The sequence below is a fragment of the Falco rusticolus genome, chromosome 5 (assembly GCF_015220075.1).
Source record: "Falco rusticolus isolate bFalRus1 chromosome 5, bFalRus1.pri, whole genome shotgun sequence".
Taxonomy (NCBI): domain Eukaryota; kingdom Metazoa; phylum Chordata; class Aves; order Falconiformes; family Falconidae; genus Falco; species Falco rusticolus.
In genome coordinates, this window is record NC_051191.1 from 137,941 (window position 1) to 155,100 (window position 17,160).

At 38.5% G+C, this 17,160-nt stretch overlaps 1 protein-coding gene across 5 annotated transcripts in view; it reads left to right on the forward strand.

The window, feature by feature from the left end:
* The window catches only part of PIK3CG (phosphatidylinositol-4,5-bisphosphate 3-kinase catalytic subunit gamma), a 35,779-nt gene extending 23,925 nt beyond the window's left edge, over window positions 1-11,854 (forward strand). For 3 of the 5 annotated variants that reach the window (XM_037388669.1, XM_037388670.1, XM_037388667.1), the window contains exons 8-11: window positions 1,700-1,830; window positions 2,420-2,531; window positions 4,532-4,689; window positions 9,817-11,854. In XM_037388669.1, coding sequence (XP_037244566.1) covers window positions 1,700-1,830; window positions 2,420-2,531; window positions 4,532-4,689; window positions 9,817-10,098 — 683 coding nt within the window. In that variant the 3' untranslated portion in view covers window positions 10,099-11,854. Of the gene's footprint in view, window positions 1-1,699; window positions 1,831-2,419; window positions 2,532-2,808; window positions 3,735-4,531; window positions 4,690-9,816 lie in introns of those variants that run through there. The other 2 variants (XM_037388672.1, XM_037388671.1) reach the window with 2 other exon arrangements.
* The last annotated feature ends 5,306 nt before the right edge of the window (window positions 11,855-17,160 follow it).

Sequence of the window (17,160 nt, forward strand, 5' to 3'; positions counted from 1 at the left end):
TAACCAGACCTACTGAGAGGCATGTCTGTATTTAGAAGGATTTGCCAGTGGAGCTGTACTATTCCAGCGGATAATTTTTTTTACCATGCTACCTTTGAAGTGTTTACTTGGGCAGAATAAGCTGCACAACATTCTCTGTAGGTTTTACACCACTCTTGGCAGTGCAGTGGAGAATGATCAGTAAAGGGTTTTCATTAACAGCTGCTTTAAAAGCTGGGGACTTTTCACACTGCTAATCTGCATAGTTATCCTGGGAGAATTTTTAAATGCAAGGGGAAGCAGAAGATGCCTCTTGCCACAGCTCTGCTCCCCTGAAATCCAGGAGCTGTTGGCCGGTAGAGGGAGATTTGTGAGCACAAGCGGGGAAGCCTTTTCCACAGTTGGAATGTAATCTGGAGCTCACTCCCAGGAGGAAAACAAGAGCTTGACAAGCACAGACCAAAATGCAGAGCTTTTTAATTTGGTGGTGTTGGTGATGGGTTTTGGAGGTCGTGTTTCCACAGTATTTTATTACAAACAAATCCAGGCCACTGTCAAGGCAGAAGAAATACCTCCGGGGGTATTCAGCTATGAATTCAGCCATGTGTGGAAGACAGGGGCAGGAAGAGGTTACTGTGTCATTACTCTGTTACTGAAAAATTTGCACATAATTCAGTAATTTCAAAAGAGTAGGACTGTGAATAGATAGAAATTCATCCATTTCAGAGAGAGTCAAACTGAAACCAAATGAGAAACTGCTTTGAAACACTTTGGGAAGAAATGTTTGCTTGCTTATCTTTGAGCTGGAGCTGAAGCCAGACTTTTACCTAGCAGACACTACTGAACTTGAACCAGAGGAAGAAAATAAAGTATTTCCAGTTACCAAATAAGTGCAACTAAAATCTGACCTTCTGCCATACAGGTATGCCCAGTATGAGGGCAGACTGCGTTTGCTGGTCTTGGCTATAGTGCACAGTTGTGTTGCAGGGCAGAGTTGTGTTGCAGCCTCTCTTTCTGCTTTTCTCTGTAGCCTTCATTGCATGCCATGTTAGTATGAACAGTACTTGTTTCTGCATCATATTCCTGTGATCTGCTGATTTGCTTTTGCAAGGATCTGTTCAGTTTAGGGACTGACCTCTGGGCCCCAACAGCCAGAGCTTTCCATCAGCAATACTGCTGCTGTACCTCACTGTGTCATAGTGTTTCTGAACTTTCTGTGCATATGCACACATAAGCTTAAATTGGATTTATCGCAGGAGGCCCAGCTCTGTTCCTCTGCCACAGCTCTAGCCACACTTGTATCCCTATGCTGCTGCAGTGCTGCAGTGTCTCTTCAGCTGCTCAAATCTGTGAAGTTGGAGAGAAGCTGGTGAGAATGTGAATGGTACACGGGCTTCTGCAGGGGATCAAAACAAGAGATAGTTCCTCTCCTTGAGAAAAATCTTATGCAGAGGGTCCCCACTCATCATCTGACTCTTTCCATTTTAAAAGGTTTTAAAGTCTCCTGGAAGAGTTTAGGATGCCAGGCTAGTTACGAGCTCTGGCTGGTTTCAGCTGGGAATGAGCAAGAACCACTGTTGATTGTAAAATAAATTTCTGCTCATAACCTATGAATTTCTGCAGTTGATTTTAAAACCAGAGTTTAAAATTTAATTTTGCATATTTATAATATGTTTGATATAAATGTAATAACTTATAACTTCCTTCTTATTTTCTCTAGGAATGATTGAAATTGTGAAAGATGCGACAACAATTGCCAAAATTCAACAGAGTACAGTTGGCAACACTGGTGCATTTAAGGATGAAATACTAAACCAGTGGCTCAAGGAAAGATGCATGATTGAAGAGAAGGTGAGTTCTTTGAATTTTTAAGTAGGATTTTCAAATGCACCCTACTAATTTAGGAGCATGGAGCTCACATGGTTTTCTTTGTGTTACATGAGTTTGAAAAATCCCTTCATTTTCCCTGTACTCAGCCACAGGTGTCTGTGAAAGAGCCTTTAGCATCTAGCTGGCAGGAGAGCTGCTGAGGAGCAAGATGCTTTAGAAGTGACTCCTTTGTCCATAGTATTTAGAATTGATACATGAGGGGCAAATTGAAAGGATAGCTAAGAACACTGAAAGGCAGTGTGGTTTTAGAAGACTTAAATACAGGTTTGGGTGCTCACAGTTCCTTTGCTTATGTAGGTCCACTGACCTACTAGAGCTTTCTGACAGCTTTTTTTCTCATAAAGTGTAAACAACTATATGCTTATTTTATTTGTGCTAAGGGATAGGAGCCTTCTCACACGGTAATCCCAGCTGTGCAACAGTGTATTTTAAAGGACAGGTTGTCTAACTGTTGATAGGTACGTGTTGACAGAAGGGTACATGACTTTGAGAATGACTGAATTTAGTTTCTAGCATCGAAGTATTAAGCATCTCTAAGATTTGTTTTTAGTTTCAGGCAGCTGTGGAAAGATTTGTTTATTCTTGTGCTGGATACTGCGTGGCAACCTTTGTACTTGGAATAGGAGACAGGCACAATGACAACATTATGATTACAGAAACAGGTGAGTTATTTTTTGAGAATTTCATAGAAGTGGGACTTCGCTAGATTTATCTTTCATTTTAATAAATAATGTATTTAACAGTGCATGAAGAGACACAATCCAGTTCTGTCAGCATTGCTTACAAGTTCAGCTCCTCCTGTGACATAGAAATGTACAGGCACCCCTTTTGGCCTTCAGGTTGGCTCTAGTTATTTACCATTCATAACGGCATTCTTTTCAAAGGACAACTTTGTTACAGACTAACTCATGAGGAGTAACACTGATATTTTTTTTTTAGTGTCTAGATCTAAGATCTAAAAGCTAAAAAACTTTAAAAAGCAGACAGCTATTCACCTGTCTGAAGTGTGGATGTGGTTCTGACAGCGTTCAGTGGAACTGTGTCTGTGTCAGAATTCAGATGTTACTGGACTATTTTCACTCTGAGGAACATAATTGATTTATGTACCTTTGTAAAAAATCCTAGAAGGTAAGCGTACATGGAATGTATTTGTTTTGCTACTGGAGTCTGTGGGATGGTTGCAATCCTCCCAGAAGAACTGCAATTTTACAAACTTTGGTAATTATTTCTGTTGCCACACGTTGGTTCATCCTTAATTTTACTGACCTCTGGAAGCCCTGGAAAGGACCCCAGAATGAGCAATACATATGGAGGAGTTTTATTTAGTCTAAGAAATTCACTTCCAGTTTCATGATCCCCTTACTTCATAAGCGGTCTTTACATAATGCTAAGAGACAGAAAATACTTTTGAGCTTAGTTAGAAGGCTGTATATTTAATATTAATCATATTATAGTTAAAGTTTTACCAGTTGAAGGTTAGAGAGAAGATGTACCCTGAAGGCAGAAATGAGCTAATTGAAGAGTACAGTAAAAAAGTTCCCCAGAACTCCTTGAGGACAAGAAGACATGAAAATGCTTTAATTGCAGCATTATATATAACATAATGCGATGTTAGTGGCCATTGGCAGAAAATAAGGGACAGTTCAGTAGAAAAAGAGACAGAGAAAGAAAGGTTATTCTGTTGTGGCCAGGAGCAGATTTGCCTTAGAATCTTTAATGGGAGCTGTCTTGAGCAACAGAAGCCAGAAGGATTTCAGTCTGAGAGGTCTACAGAGCGTGTCAGATTCGGTAGGTGGGTAGGACTCAAAAACTGGCTGAAATGCTGGAACACTGAAGGATATTCCACTGAAGGATATTCCACTGAAGGATATTCCACTGAAGGATATTCCACTGAAGGATATCCACTGAAGGATTTTGAAGGATGTAACACTTGGATGAGTGTTAAGTCTCGCCTTACATCATTTGATGTCTTACCTTTTTTTTTATACATGTACCACTATTACAAATCTATGTTTTTAAGTAATCATACTCTTTTATCCTTACATCTTTTCTGCCAGTGAAAGTAATAAAGTAATTTGAAGAGCAGCGGCACGCTCCAGTCCTGTAGGTGTAGTGGCCCTTAAAAGGGGAGTTTTTCATCATTTTCCTGGGAGCTGACACAACCTCAAGGTTATCCAAAGGGTGACAATGCACGGTACAGAGTGGTTTAGAAATCAGTAATGCAGGTCTGTGAGGAAGAAGCATGTTCTAGTGACTGAAGCCAAGGAGCTGGATAGCACCAGAATCCCATGGGTATTTGAAATGTAATCCACAGCCTTTTCCATGTAGTGGTGTACTGCGAGGTGATTGTTAAGGATCTGCGGCACAAGCTTTCCTTGGTTGATTTTTGAAAAGCTGTTAAGTGTATGGTTAGAAAATACAGCAGTTCTGCCATGTTTTTAACAACTGCCAAAGAGAAATAAAAAAGTAACTTTGCCAAAAGGACAGAATTATATATTTAAACAAAAAGAGAGAGAGAGAGAGAGAACAGTCTTTTCTGCTGAACTAAAGAGTAATCGTGTATACCCCAACAAAGAGTTTTTAGAATTACTGTCGATACAAGTAAGTGTTCCTGGCAGATTATTGTATTTGAGCCTAACTGTGACTTCTTCTCTTTACAAAGGTAATCTTTTCCATATTGATTTCGGTCATATTCTTGGGAATTATAAAAGCTTCCTTGGAATTAATAAAGAAAGAGTTCCTTTTGTGCTGACTCCAGATTTTCTGTTTGTCATGGGGACTTCTGGAAAGAAGACAAGTCTCCATTTCCATAAATTTCAGGTAAAGAGTGAATATCTAGCTGCAAATCAATTAAGCAGTGTTTTTTTACCCTCTGAAATGAACATTAGTGCCTTAGTATCCAAAGGTCTAGGCTCCTGGGTATTATGTTAATAAAATTTACTGAATAATAATACAATTCCAAGATATTTTAGGCCAAGCTAAGAGCAAAAATTATCAGTAGGATTATGGGAACTAGAATTCAAACATCAACAAAGCCACAATGAAAAGATTCAGTTAGTAGCTGACCAGATAGGCTGTCCTTTCTTGTCTTGATTAAAAATACTTTGTAGAGGGCTTCAGTATTTGTGCAGTTGGAGGAGACTCAAAGCACTGAGCAGAGCCTTTTGTGTAGTACGAGCAGGTGCGAGGCATTCCTCAGCTGGCTCTATCGTGTTATTCCCTCCTGATTCTGCCTTCCTGTTCTGGGGCTGAGACTAGTGCATCTGAATAGAAATCTGCAGTGACCCTAAGCAGTGTCAGGTTCTGGTTTTGTGAAGTGGATGGACTTAACGCTCTGGAAGAAAAGAATGGTGTTAAAGATCTGTTCCATTGCAGCTTCTCTTTGAAACTGAACCCCTCCAAAACAGTTGCTATTTTTCAAGCTTGTGTAGGACCTGGCCAAGGAGGGAGCAAAGCAAAATGTTCTTTAGTATGTTTAATGAAATGGCTAGAGCATGGCTGAGCAGGAGTAAATGGATGTCTGCGGTGTTACTCCTGTGCTTATCATTAGGGTCTTTAAATTCTTTAAATAAATGCCTGATTTAGAAAGCAGGTTCCCTATAATATCAAAAGAAAAAGTTTCCTCCAGAGGGTGAGTCAAAGCAAAAGCCTGACTTAGGTGTTCTGGATTTCTCGTGGATGAACCAGTCTCTCTGTCCTTGTAAGGAGTCTGTTTTTCTAACTTGAGTACCTAATTAAGGATAGTGAATATGTCACTTTGAAGATATACATGACTGGACAGCAAACAGCAAAGCAGTTGTCATCCTTGAGCCCAGACATCTGAAAATAACTAAAGGACCAGTTGCGTTTTTTGAGTCAGTTTTGCACAAGGACTGGTTTTATCACAGTGCAGGTGTTTCGAAGGAGGCTTGTAGCTCAAAAGATTTAAAAGCAGGGTGGTTTTGCTGTGGGAGGGGAATGCTGAGCCCATGCTCTCAGAGAAGCCTGTGAGCTGTGCTACCTACAGGAAAGATACTGTTGCTGCAGCTGTAAGCTGTGTGCAAGTGTGGGGCTGAAACACCACTCTAGGGTATGTCATTTCATAGAAGACCTCTGTTCTGGAAGCAGAAAATAACTGAAAATGTGAAACTGCGCTAATGGAGAATTGGAAGGCTAGCAACCTGTTAGTGTCCGCAGTGAGGTGATGGATCGTCCAGCTTTTTATAGAATATCTGACCTTTACTTCAGCAGCCCAAATACCAAAAGCCATAGGAGGTGATTTTGGTCTTAACCTCTCTTCCGTAAGCCATGCCTTCATCATACACTCCTGGATTTGACTGGATACACATTTTGTTAGTCTGGTACACGTTTCTAAATACTGCTACCATCCCACTAATGTGGATGGTTTAGGAATGCCGTGATAGTGCCAGTGTCATTTCTGCTGGTGTCGTTAACCAGATGAAAGGTGATTGATGTGCTTTACCTTTGTGAACTGTGACCGTGATATGTGACCTGGTCATTTTAAGTGGATGATTTAAGCACAGGCAACAATAATACCAACCAAAATGTGTAAGTTCATGTACAATTCTACTACATTAGATACTGTTTATAAACTTCTATTCCAGTAGTACATTGAAAGGCTTTTCTGTCTTAAACACCAATAAAAAGTTAAAATACTTCCATACAAGTAAAATAGTAATACAGAGCAAGATCTGCATCGCATATTTTTTGATAAAAAGAGTATGTTTTAATTATATAGTCAGAGTACAAAAATAAATGAAATATAGCTTCACTTTTCAACTGGCTGATTTCATCATGTTTCCGAATATTGAGGGATTCATGCAGTGTGCCTGCTGACTCATTCATGTATTAATGGAAAAGTCTCAGCATTTATCCTTCATTAATTTTTAAGAGCATCTCTCATTAATTTGTACTTCAACTACATTAAAATAGGTTGTACTTTAGAGGAGTCCTTTGTTTTTTACAGGCTTCAGTGGTTTTAATATTTTAAAATATCTACTTTAAAAAAAAAAAGTATTTCTCTGTCATCTGTTGGATACAGTCCATACAGATGTGTTAGCTATAGCTCTTGTTGCAGGTGTCAGAGGAGGCTAATTAGACAAATAATTAGAACAAACAGTGTTGTTCACTGCAACAGAGCATAGTTTGTTATTAGTGAACTTCTAAAGCTGTCAGTGGCCTGGCAACTTTTCTGGAACTAGCAATAATGCTCATTCCTATAAGCTTAATCTAAATTTTGCTTCCCTTTTTGTTTGTCTTCACTGTGATGGTTTAATGAAAATTAGAGGCCAGAGGTTATTAATGACATCACAGAAATGCTTAGTAGGAAGCAGTATTTGATGGTCTGTTGTCCTAATTGCAAAAAATGTATTTAAGCATGACTTAATCTGAGAAGACGAGTGTTTTTCTGTTCCATCTATGAATTTTTCAGCTGCCTTAGTACTGTCCAGATTTCTCTTGCTGTGAGTATCATATGTGGTGGCATTTCCTTTCCAGCCTTTAGCTGAAACCCATGCAACTCTTACTCCTATGTGCATGTGATTTTTTCACTTCTTACTTGTAGAAACCCTTGAGAGAACCTCATCTGAGATCTTTGTAGTCTTTTGAGCTTTCTCCACCTACCTATTATTAGTTTGCCTAAAATTGTCTTTGCTAGTTTTTGCATTAGATTTTGAATGCATTTGTATTCATTATATTTAATTTAATTCATTCATTTTCATTCTCTGCTGACTTGATAATAGACAGCTGTATTTTCAGTACTAATCAAATTCTTCTATACCATTTGTTTACAAATCCTCATGTGTTTGTCAAATAAAGGTGACAGAAAGCAGAAGGGTGTCCAATTCATGATTGAAAAATACTTACTTGTAGTACGCTGTACAGGGAAGGGATGGCTTATAAACAGAACTTGGACACTTTGTATTATAAAAATGTCTGACCTTTAGGATACTAATACTTTGAACAGTTTCAAGCTCTCAAAATAATTGGGTTTTTATTTTCTGTTGGACAATGGGATTTTCGTTTCTTCTCATTTTGCCTATGGCTTATGATTAGTTAACAGCTTCCTCCTTAACCCCATGGTAAACATCTACATATCCGTGACACATAACCATGTGTTATTTTTAGTTCTCTCTGCCTCTCTCAGAAGTGTAAAAATTAGTTTTCTTGGAAGTTGTTAATTCAAAATTCCATTCAGTTCCTGTCTGAATAAATAACTGTAACAGGCAGATACAGATTTTTTAAATCTTCTGAATTCCTGGAAAGACTGCCTTTGAGATGCAGTGATGCCAGGTTCTTGACTGCATAATTGTTTTACTGTCTCAGACACCGCAGTAGTGAGATGCATCATCCATAGAGAAATATAAAACCTTTGATATAACTATAAAGAGCTTTCATCCCTTTCAAGGGGAACAAAACACATGCTAACTCTTGTGACAAGATTTCCCTGTTTGAAGTTGATAATACATAAGTAGAATTTGTTTTTTTTTACTTTTCCCCTTGGTGTCATGGAAAGAAACTAATCCCTGTGATAAGATGATGATGTTTTTTGTTGCAAATTGTGCTTTGACCATTGCGATTTATCTTCTGCTTCACTAGAGCTAAACTAACATTAGAGATCATAAGTATGACCTTATTTCAGGACAGGGTTTATTTGGAAACAGTGAAAGATTTAAGGGCCCAGGCAATAGGAAAAAAACAACCCTACAGACAGATCTTCAACATATCATCTTCCTTCCTTAGTATCTTCCTAACCTGCCTGGTTGGTCGTCCTGGTGTTGCTGATAGGAACAGTGATAGATGTTAAGACTATTCGGGTACTTAGTGTTTCTAAGGAAGAAAGATACCATAGACCTTGTCAAAAATAAACTGTGTTCTAGAGGGCTGATGAGATTTGGTGGAACTTTACATGACAATATTTGGATTTCTTAAGAATTATTTAATAAATTCATGTACATTTCTGGAATTATTAAATTGGATATTTAATTGGTTAAAAATTAGCATTGCTTAAGCTTTGATTTTAATAGCAACAACTTTCTTAGAAATATTTTTAACCTTTTTACATTAGTGCATTACAGGCTCAATTTTCTATATATGATTGATTTCTTTGCATTGTATTCCTTAAGATGTTATTTCTAAAAGTAAATGAGTAATAAATTTAATATAAGACATAATAATGTCAGTTTATGTATTAGTCACTTAGCATTAAATATTCTTTTAAAAAGCATTGCATGTTTTTCCAAGCTGCAGAATTTTCATTCTTCTAAAGGTTATGTTGTTAAGCACAAATTACTTATATGTGGAAGTGAAAAAGCTATAAAAAAAAATATCTGTGGAATCCAGTATGACAGTACATAAACATAGAAGTCCTACAGCAAGGCAGCGTGCTTGAAAACTAGAACTGTCAGATGGAAAAATTTATCAGAACACCAAGCCTGAAAAATCTTCTCCATTAAAAAACCCGTCACCTCTGCAAAGTTAATAGACGTATATATGAAATAAAGAATGGTCCCCTGGAGGTACTGCTTTATTCGGTATCACTTGCCAGCTATGGTCTTTAAATGGGAACATACAAATTGGAAAGAAAGATAGTGAATTATTGCTGTCTATTTTAACAGCCACAGAAAGAGATTATATGACAGGTAAATTAATTTGAAGTTTTTGTGAAGCTAAGGTTTTATGCTTTAGCAGTTAATATTATTAAAAAGAGCCTTTAGTTTGTACGTCAAAACAGTACCTGTTGCCCCAAGGTGTGGTGATGAATGAATATCAAATGACAGATGCAGAAGTTTGCTTCATGTTTCTGCTCAGATGAACGTTTCTGTTGGGTCTCCTCTCTCTGATGTACTCGAGTGATTCAGTAGTGTTGGTTAATGAGAGTCCTGTGAAATTCCTACACCATCCCTCTCAGTTCACTCATCAACTAACAAAAAATCTTCTCTCTTGTAGGATGTATGTGTGAAGGCTTATTTAGCTCTTCGACATCACACAAACCTGCTGATCATCCTGTTTTCCATGATGCTAATGACTGGTATGCCCCAATTAACCAGCAAAGAGGATATTGAATATATCCGGGATGCACTGACAGTAGGGAAAAGCGAAGAAGATGCCAAAAAGCATTTTCTTGATCAGATAGAGGTTTGCAGAGATAAGGGCTGGACTGTGCAATTTAACTGGTTTTTACATCTTGTGCTTGGAATTAAACAAGGAGTAGAAAAGCATTCTGCTTAATATTTTATGTAAATTAACTGTGGGTGTGAATAGGAGGTTAGTTAATCTACATGTTATTTATGAATTTTGAATAAATGAGCAGTCAAAATTGCATTTACTTTGCTGGCAGCTTAAATGGATCTTCTAAAAAGGCAAGGACTTTTGCTCTGCCCCTCCAGAAGATCTTCCTGCAGTTAAGATTTTATTTTTTTTTAATGTCTAATGACAGTTCAAGTTGCTGGATTCTTTTAACTAGTTGCTTTGCTGATGTTGCCTGCATTTTTCTCGTTTTCTTTAGTAATAATTTCAGATAAATATGAAGGAGGAGCTTGAGTAAGACGATAACCTGCAAATTCAAATAGCGAATTCCCTGATGTTACCTCAATTGTTCATGAGGGTCAAGTCCTTCAAAAGAAGAAGAATCTATTTAAAATCTGTGGTTGTATTGAAATCCCTGTAGGCAATTCACTTCTTTCTCGGGATGACTTACACTCAGGTGTTGTTCACCCACATCCTTCTCTTTTGTCCCTTCCTTAACACTTTGTCCTTTTTGGTTTTTAGTATGTTGTCAGTAGAAAACAGCTTTGGCTCTACCACTAGAGGAAATTACCTTACTATTATTGTAGCCTCCTGACATAGACAACTGAGCTTGCCTGTCCTGCCAGGAGAACTTCGTAGTTACCTGGAAGTTCCTCAGGTTTGAACCTGAAATTTTGAAGGTTTCATTTTGAAAGTTTTTTACTGTACTTTTGAATGAGGAATGTCCATATTATATCGCAGATTATATTCTTACTGTAAAGTTATTAAAATTCCACCTGTATAGTAAAAGCTTTGTAAAAAGCAATGGTACTTCCTTATTCCTCAGAGAAAACTCCTTATGTAAGAGTAATTGACATTTTACCAGATATTTGAGAAACCCAAAGTTATTTATTCTTTGGTAATATATTTTCAGGATATACCTAGAAGAAATTAAATGTAATCTTTGAAATTGTGTATATTTTGCTATTTATTTTTAAATTCCTGAAGAGACTATACTACTGAAAAACTATTTATGAAAGAAAAAAATCCTTATCTTTAATTTCAATATTTAAACTTAAAAGAGGAAAAAATGGGCAGTGTTAAGTAGAATTGTAATTTCTCTACTGTAGGATGCTTGCAAATCATCAAGTCTGCCTATGGTAGGAAAACAAAAAAAATATATAGCATGAATTAGTCTTCGACTTGAATTACTATGGTATACTTCCTGCTAATTGATCTTTACCAAAGAGAGAAGATGGCTTACACTATTGCTTTTTTGCACTTGTGCCCATGTAATTTCTTCTTTCATTGTAGTGTTACATGGGTTTTACATTACATATAAATGATTAACTGAATTTTTAAATTCTGTTATCATTTGCTTTGATCATTTCACAGAACTTAAGATTTTAACTACTGCTACCACTGTTACTACTGAGTGTATTCTTGAAGGATTTTTGATAAATGTACTGTAATTGGTGTCTCAGTTATGAGATATAGTCAATCTATTCTTGAAATGTAGATGTTGAATTGGTTACTGTGCACAATTTTTTTTTTGATGATGTATATGGTAAGACTCTAGTTAAGGAAATTTCAAAAGTTAAAATGTAGACTATTTTGTTGTTCTGTTACATTATAATTCTGTGCAAGATAGGCTTAAGACCATACTAAAATATAAACTAAATGGTGAATATTGTCTGTAAAATGATATTTTTTAGATTTGTATTTTCTAGATCTGAAATAAATTTACATGTTCTATTCATTTGATTATCATTAATGAATAAGCAGCTTAGCCCCAAATACACATAAATATTTTATGTTCAGTTACATAAAGACTATGTAACCTCAGTAAGAAATCATATTCAAAGTCTCACACAGAGGAATTGGTTTAGCTCCACATTAATAACTCCTTATGATGTCAGATAACTGAATTTCAATAGGCTGTCATATTAGAATTGCAGTTATTATAATTGTAAAACGTGAATAGAATATTATCACATTCTAAGACAACTTTATTGATTCCTAGTTTATTCTATAAAGAAAAATCTGAAGATTTTAGTAAGGTCCCAGTTTTAAAAAGTAAATCTACTGCTAAATTTAACTGCAGCATGGGGAAATAAATGCTAGTCACAACTTCCAGGGAAATGGCATTTTTAAAGCAGCCTCCATTTGCAGAAAAGATCTGTGAGAGATCAGCACCCAGAGGAAAGCAGTTTAGTCCTGCACTAAACCGATGATTTTTATCAGCAGTTTACAATGTTCTGTACCGAATTGTATACAATGTTTGTTACGGACATCTGAAATCCTCTGTGCTGAACTACTTAGCAGACTTTTGCATTGCTTTCCTTGCCCGTGAAGCCCACCCTTGGGCTGCCTGGGCAGAGCTAAGCTGCCTTGTGCCTTCCTTTGAACACCCCTTCTGCATCAGGCATTGGGTGTTCGCCAGCCTGACTTCCAGGAGATCAAAAGTAGCTGCCAGATCTCCTTTTTACCTACAGAACAAGCTATTAGGCAGCTTACCAGCACTTTATTTATAAATAACTGTGCATTCATGTGGCTGATTTTCCTTTGGCTTTCATGTGCTTCTGGAAACCTCCACCCGCACTGACTGTTTTCTGGCAAGCCCTGACACAAAGGAGAACAACGCAGAGATGTGGTTTCAGGCAGCCCAGATTCAAGGCGAGTGGAATTGCTTTTTGGGTGGTGAGGGGGTGGGCATGAGTGCATGTCTGCCTGTCCCAGTGCAGCATTCTGCGGTGGCAGCTATGTACCCACGGCCTCGAAAGCTGGAGCTTTAGCACAGCCACCACTGCTGGAGCAAGAGTCTGAACCACGTTTTCCTGAGGTTGGGCCTGATGTCTTCCAGTGCATAAACACACCAACTCTTCAGAATAGCTGTGTGACAAGGGCCATAAAACAGGAAATGTAAATTAGTCACTGACCACATTTTGCACAGGCTCTAACACAGCCTGCAGAGAAAGAAAATTACTAAAATTTCTGAGCAGGTCTCTATTATCATCCTTGTTTCCTGTTAGCCTCAAGATTTTTTTTGAAAAGTATTTTTGAGGGCTACTTTTTCTTTAAGACGTATTATATTTTCTTGGTAGTCTAATTTTGTGTTACTACTCTGTTACTAACAGTGGCAATTTGTATCTATTCTTAGAGTCAGTGCCTCAAACTCAGCTATGACTTGACCTGTACTTTGGCTCCAGCACAGAGATGTCGGTTAGTGATGAGTGTGTCCCTAAGGTTCCTGCCTAATTATATTCCAGGACAGGATGAGAAGTTGAAATGGACCTCAGGTGTACAGTGTGATTATATTGAGATTAAATACACTGGTTGCACTTGTTAGAGGTATTTAATCTATCATTAGCAGGATATTTAGTCTTATTTAACACATTTAGTATAATTTCCTCTAAAATGTGACCGATTATACAGAAATACAGATATGAACAACTGACGAGAAAAAAAAATCAATGGAAATTAACTCTTTTAGGGTATTTTTCATTATAAACTTTTTTACTGTCTACCACCAGTGTTCTGCAGATCCCCCTGAGTAGTCCTAAGGATTATGCAGATTACAGACTCTCTGCTGATGACTTTCTAATGCAGTTTGTGTAAAGTGATTTTGAAAATAAGAAATAACTAAAAGAAAAATGTGGGATACTAAACTGTCTGCAGGGCCTGGTGGGCCCTTTGAGTCTTCCAGTAACACTGAAGTATTTTAAAAACAGTGATGTGCTTTCATGAATTTTCTGATTGCAATTTATACAATATATGTTGGCAACAGCATTCCAGAAATCACCTACTCTGGACAAAAGTCTGCAGAAAGAGGTTCCTGCTGTGCTCACCCCACTCCACATTTTGGAAGGAGGATTGGCCAGAAAAAGTGCTCATGTGTTTTTAAAGTGTGTGGCCCATTTACAGAAAATAAGATTCATGCTGCAGAAGAGAAAGCAGTTCGTCTGCAGTTACACCATTAATAATAATGACTAACCAAAGATACAATTACATGGTTATAACCGTGTGAGGTTTGTACATTATTATGCTGTTAGAGAAGAGAGGCGTTGGCGAGCGGTTCTAGTAAAATACAGGGAGGGGGTCAGAAGGACATGGCTTTTCCTGGCTTTTTGAGCATCAGTGGGGGGTCTCATACCTGGTGAGAGAGAGGCTGGTGTCCTGCCTGTTGATGATGAGCAAGTGGGCACTTGACAGGAAAAACTTCCCTTCCTGCCCCTGGGAATGGTTGTTTCAGCGGGTGCATGGCAGCACTTGACATGGCAAGAGCCCTTTGCATACTGGAGATGGCAAGTAGGCAGTGTTTAGAAAAAGATGTAGCGCTTCTCAGGTGTTCTCTTGGGGATGCAAAAGAAGAAGCTGTCACTTTGGAAACAGCAGCAACACAGTGCCAGAAACACATGCCAGTTAATTTTAGCTACCAAGAAAGACCTACGTATGGCAGAAGTGCTATATCTAGTAAGTATGAGCACAACCCACGCTTTGGTGCAATCTCTCTGGTATTCAGCAGTAGGAGTCACGGTTTGCAAGTGTTGGTCACACCCTCAAAGCTGTAGTGTCTATGGTCAGACTTTACCACCGACCCATTTATTAAAAAACAAATGGAAAATAATCGTATATAGATAGCAGCATTTCTTGAAAAGATAAACGTAGAGTAGATACACAAAGTTCAAATCTAATGTTATGAAAAATAACCAGGGTAGATCCCTGAAAGGAGGAAGAAAATAGAAATGTTAATGGCCCGTCATACAAAAGAGTTTTAAAACTATAGCTCAGATTTTGTATCAGATCCTCCTTTGCCTTTGAATATGTCTTCCTTTATTGAGACTAACTAATTTTCCTGCAAAAGGTTATGAGGGCTATGGCTGTTTAATAACCCAAGAAATCTGCTGCCACAATGCAGTTCCATGATAAAGACTTCATTAACAAATCAAGATATGGCCAGAGCTGAATTTTGCTCAGAATATTTACTGTTAAATTAGTTGAGATTAAAAAAAAAAACTAAAACCCAACAAAAATCAAAGAAACTGTTAGTCTTGTGCTTCTTGCCCAAATCAACCAGCAAGTGTCTGGGATTGGCATTAAATACATCACATGGAGAAGTTATTTCCCATCATGATGGAAACGCATTTTTCTCTGAAGCTTCTGGAGCTGGCCCTCATCAGGGACAGGATACTGGCCTGGACAGACTCTGGCTCTGATGCAGGATGGCAGCTCTTCTGCTCAGCTGTCAAATGTCTCCGCACAAAAGAATCTCAGTGAGATAAGCAGGTCTCCTCAGGAAATGCTTTCCCTCCATCCAAAGTTATCCTTCATTTTGATGAAGTTCATGACAGCATCTCTGTTTTAAAAACCTGCTTGTTTCCCACAGAATATAATGTATTTTCCAAATCTTATAAAACAGTAATTCTGCCTGCCTGGAGGTAAAAATATCCAGAGATCTCAGTAACTTCAAAGCAGCCTGAAACCAAAACACTGTAGGCAGGGACCTTTCAGTTCAAGGTGATGCCTCATGCAAAGGCAGGCAATTATTTTTTCATGCCACCACAGACCCTGCATTCTAGAGAGAAGCCAATTCGCTAAATATGGGCCCTTTTCAGGGTGTCATTACAACAGCACACTGAAGTGAAGGTGAAGAGTGGCTTCTATGAAAACCAGACACTTGAAGATCCCATGGAGACTGACACCAGCTTCTGGGGACTAGGTGGCCATTGGGTGCAGCTGCATCTCTCCCAGGGCAACAGGGACCCAGTAGCAGCAGCCTGGGAAAAAATGGGTGTTAGAAGTCAGGGTTTATGCACCAGGATGTGCTGGGTGCTCTGGGGCTTCGAGGCAAGGGTAAGCATGTTGCACTGAAGGCCCGACAAAAGCCATTTGATGACAGATTCTGGCCTCATCACTCAGGTTTTCTGAAAAAGGGAAGGCAGACCCCTGACCCTCCACCTGAGGGTCGCCCCCCCTTGAGGGCGCTGTGTGAGCAGCCAGCACCACCAGCCGGGTTGAGACCTCAGCAGATAAGGTACGTTACTGAAAGGACCCTTTCATGGGATGCATGCAACTGCTGTGCACAACTGCAGTTTGTTAACTCAATGTTAGTTAAGCATCCCTCTCAAGGGTTCAAGGAATGCATCTCTTGGAAGACTTTTTCCTCAAGTCTCATTTATTCCCACTATTCTCCTTCTGTTATTCTGCCCCTTCTTTCTTTTGTAAATGCTAACATGAGCTCTTCAGAGATTAGTGTGTGCTTAAAATCCCTTATTTATCCTTGTATAAAAGTTTGTTAAGTTTTCACTGTCTCCTGGAGTTCTGTGTTCCCACAAGCCATCTAAACACAAGCAACAGTGTATAGTGTTAGAATTTAAAAAACGGACCAAGAGGACTGTTTTCACAATGTTGTTAGCACTAGAAGAAAGGGACCAACTATCTTCAAGGGGGCTGACACACAAGACCCTCACCCCAAATCGGAGATTAAAAACAACCTAACTCATCAAGTGTATTCTTAGAGTGCTGACTACTTTCACTCCCTTCTTTTCTGTCTCTGTGTACACACAGTCACCTTATTCTGAAAAGCCAGCTGTGGGTGTGCACATAAATACACACCACTCCGTGGCTGCTCCGATGGTGTCTCCTCTAACCCTCCACCAGTCCTCCGAGAAGGTGAGCACCATTCACTCCCTGCTCTCTCTTAATTCTCTGTTGGACTGCTTTCCCACAGGGCCCCATATTCCTTTTCTATATCAAGCCTACAAAGTGCATCTGGAGAAAGAACAATGAACGTCCAAGAAAAATAAAGCATTCTTCTTCTACCTCATGTTTCCCAATAAAGATTCACGTGAGCTGCAGAGATCTGTATGTGGAGGAATATTTTTATGACATCAGCCACCCACAAAAATGCTGGGAGAAAACCAACCTGTGCAGAGTGGTTTTTAGTTAATGCCAAACCTAACCTCACAGTCCTTAAGTACTGGTGTTATCAGAACTATTCAATGAGAATAAATACAGTTTATAAAATCTAAACTTGCTTCCTTTTTTTTTTCCTCAGTGAATTCC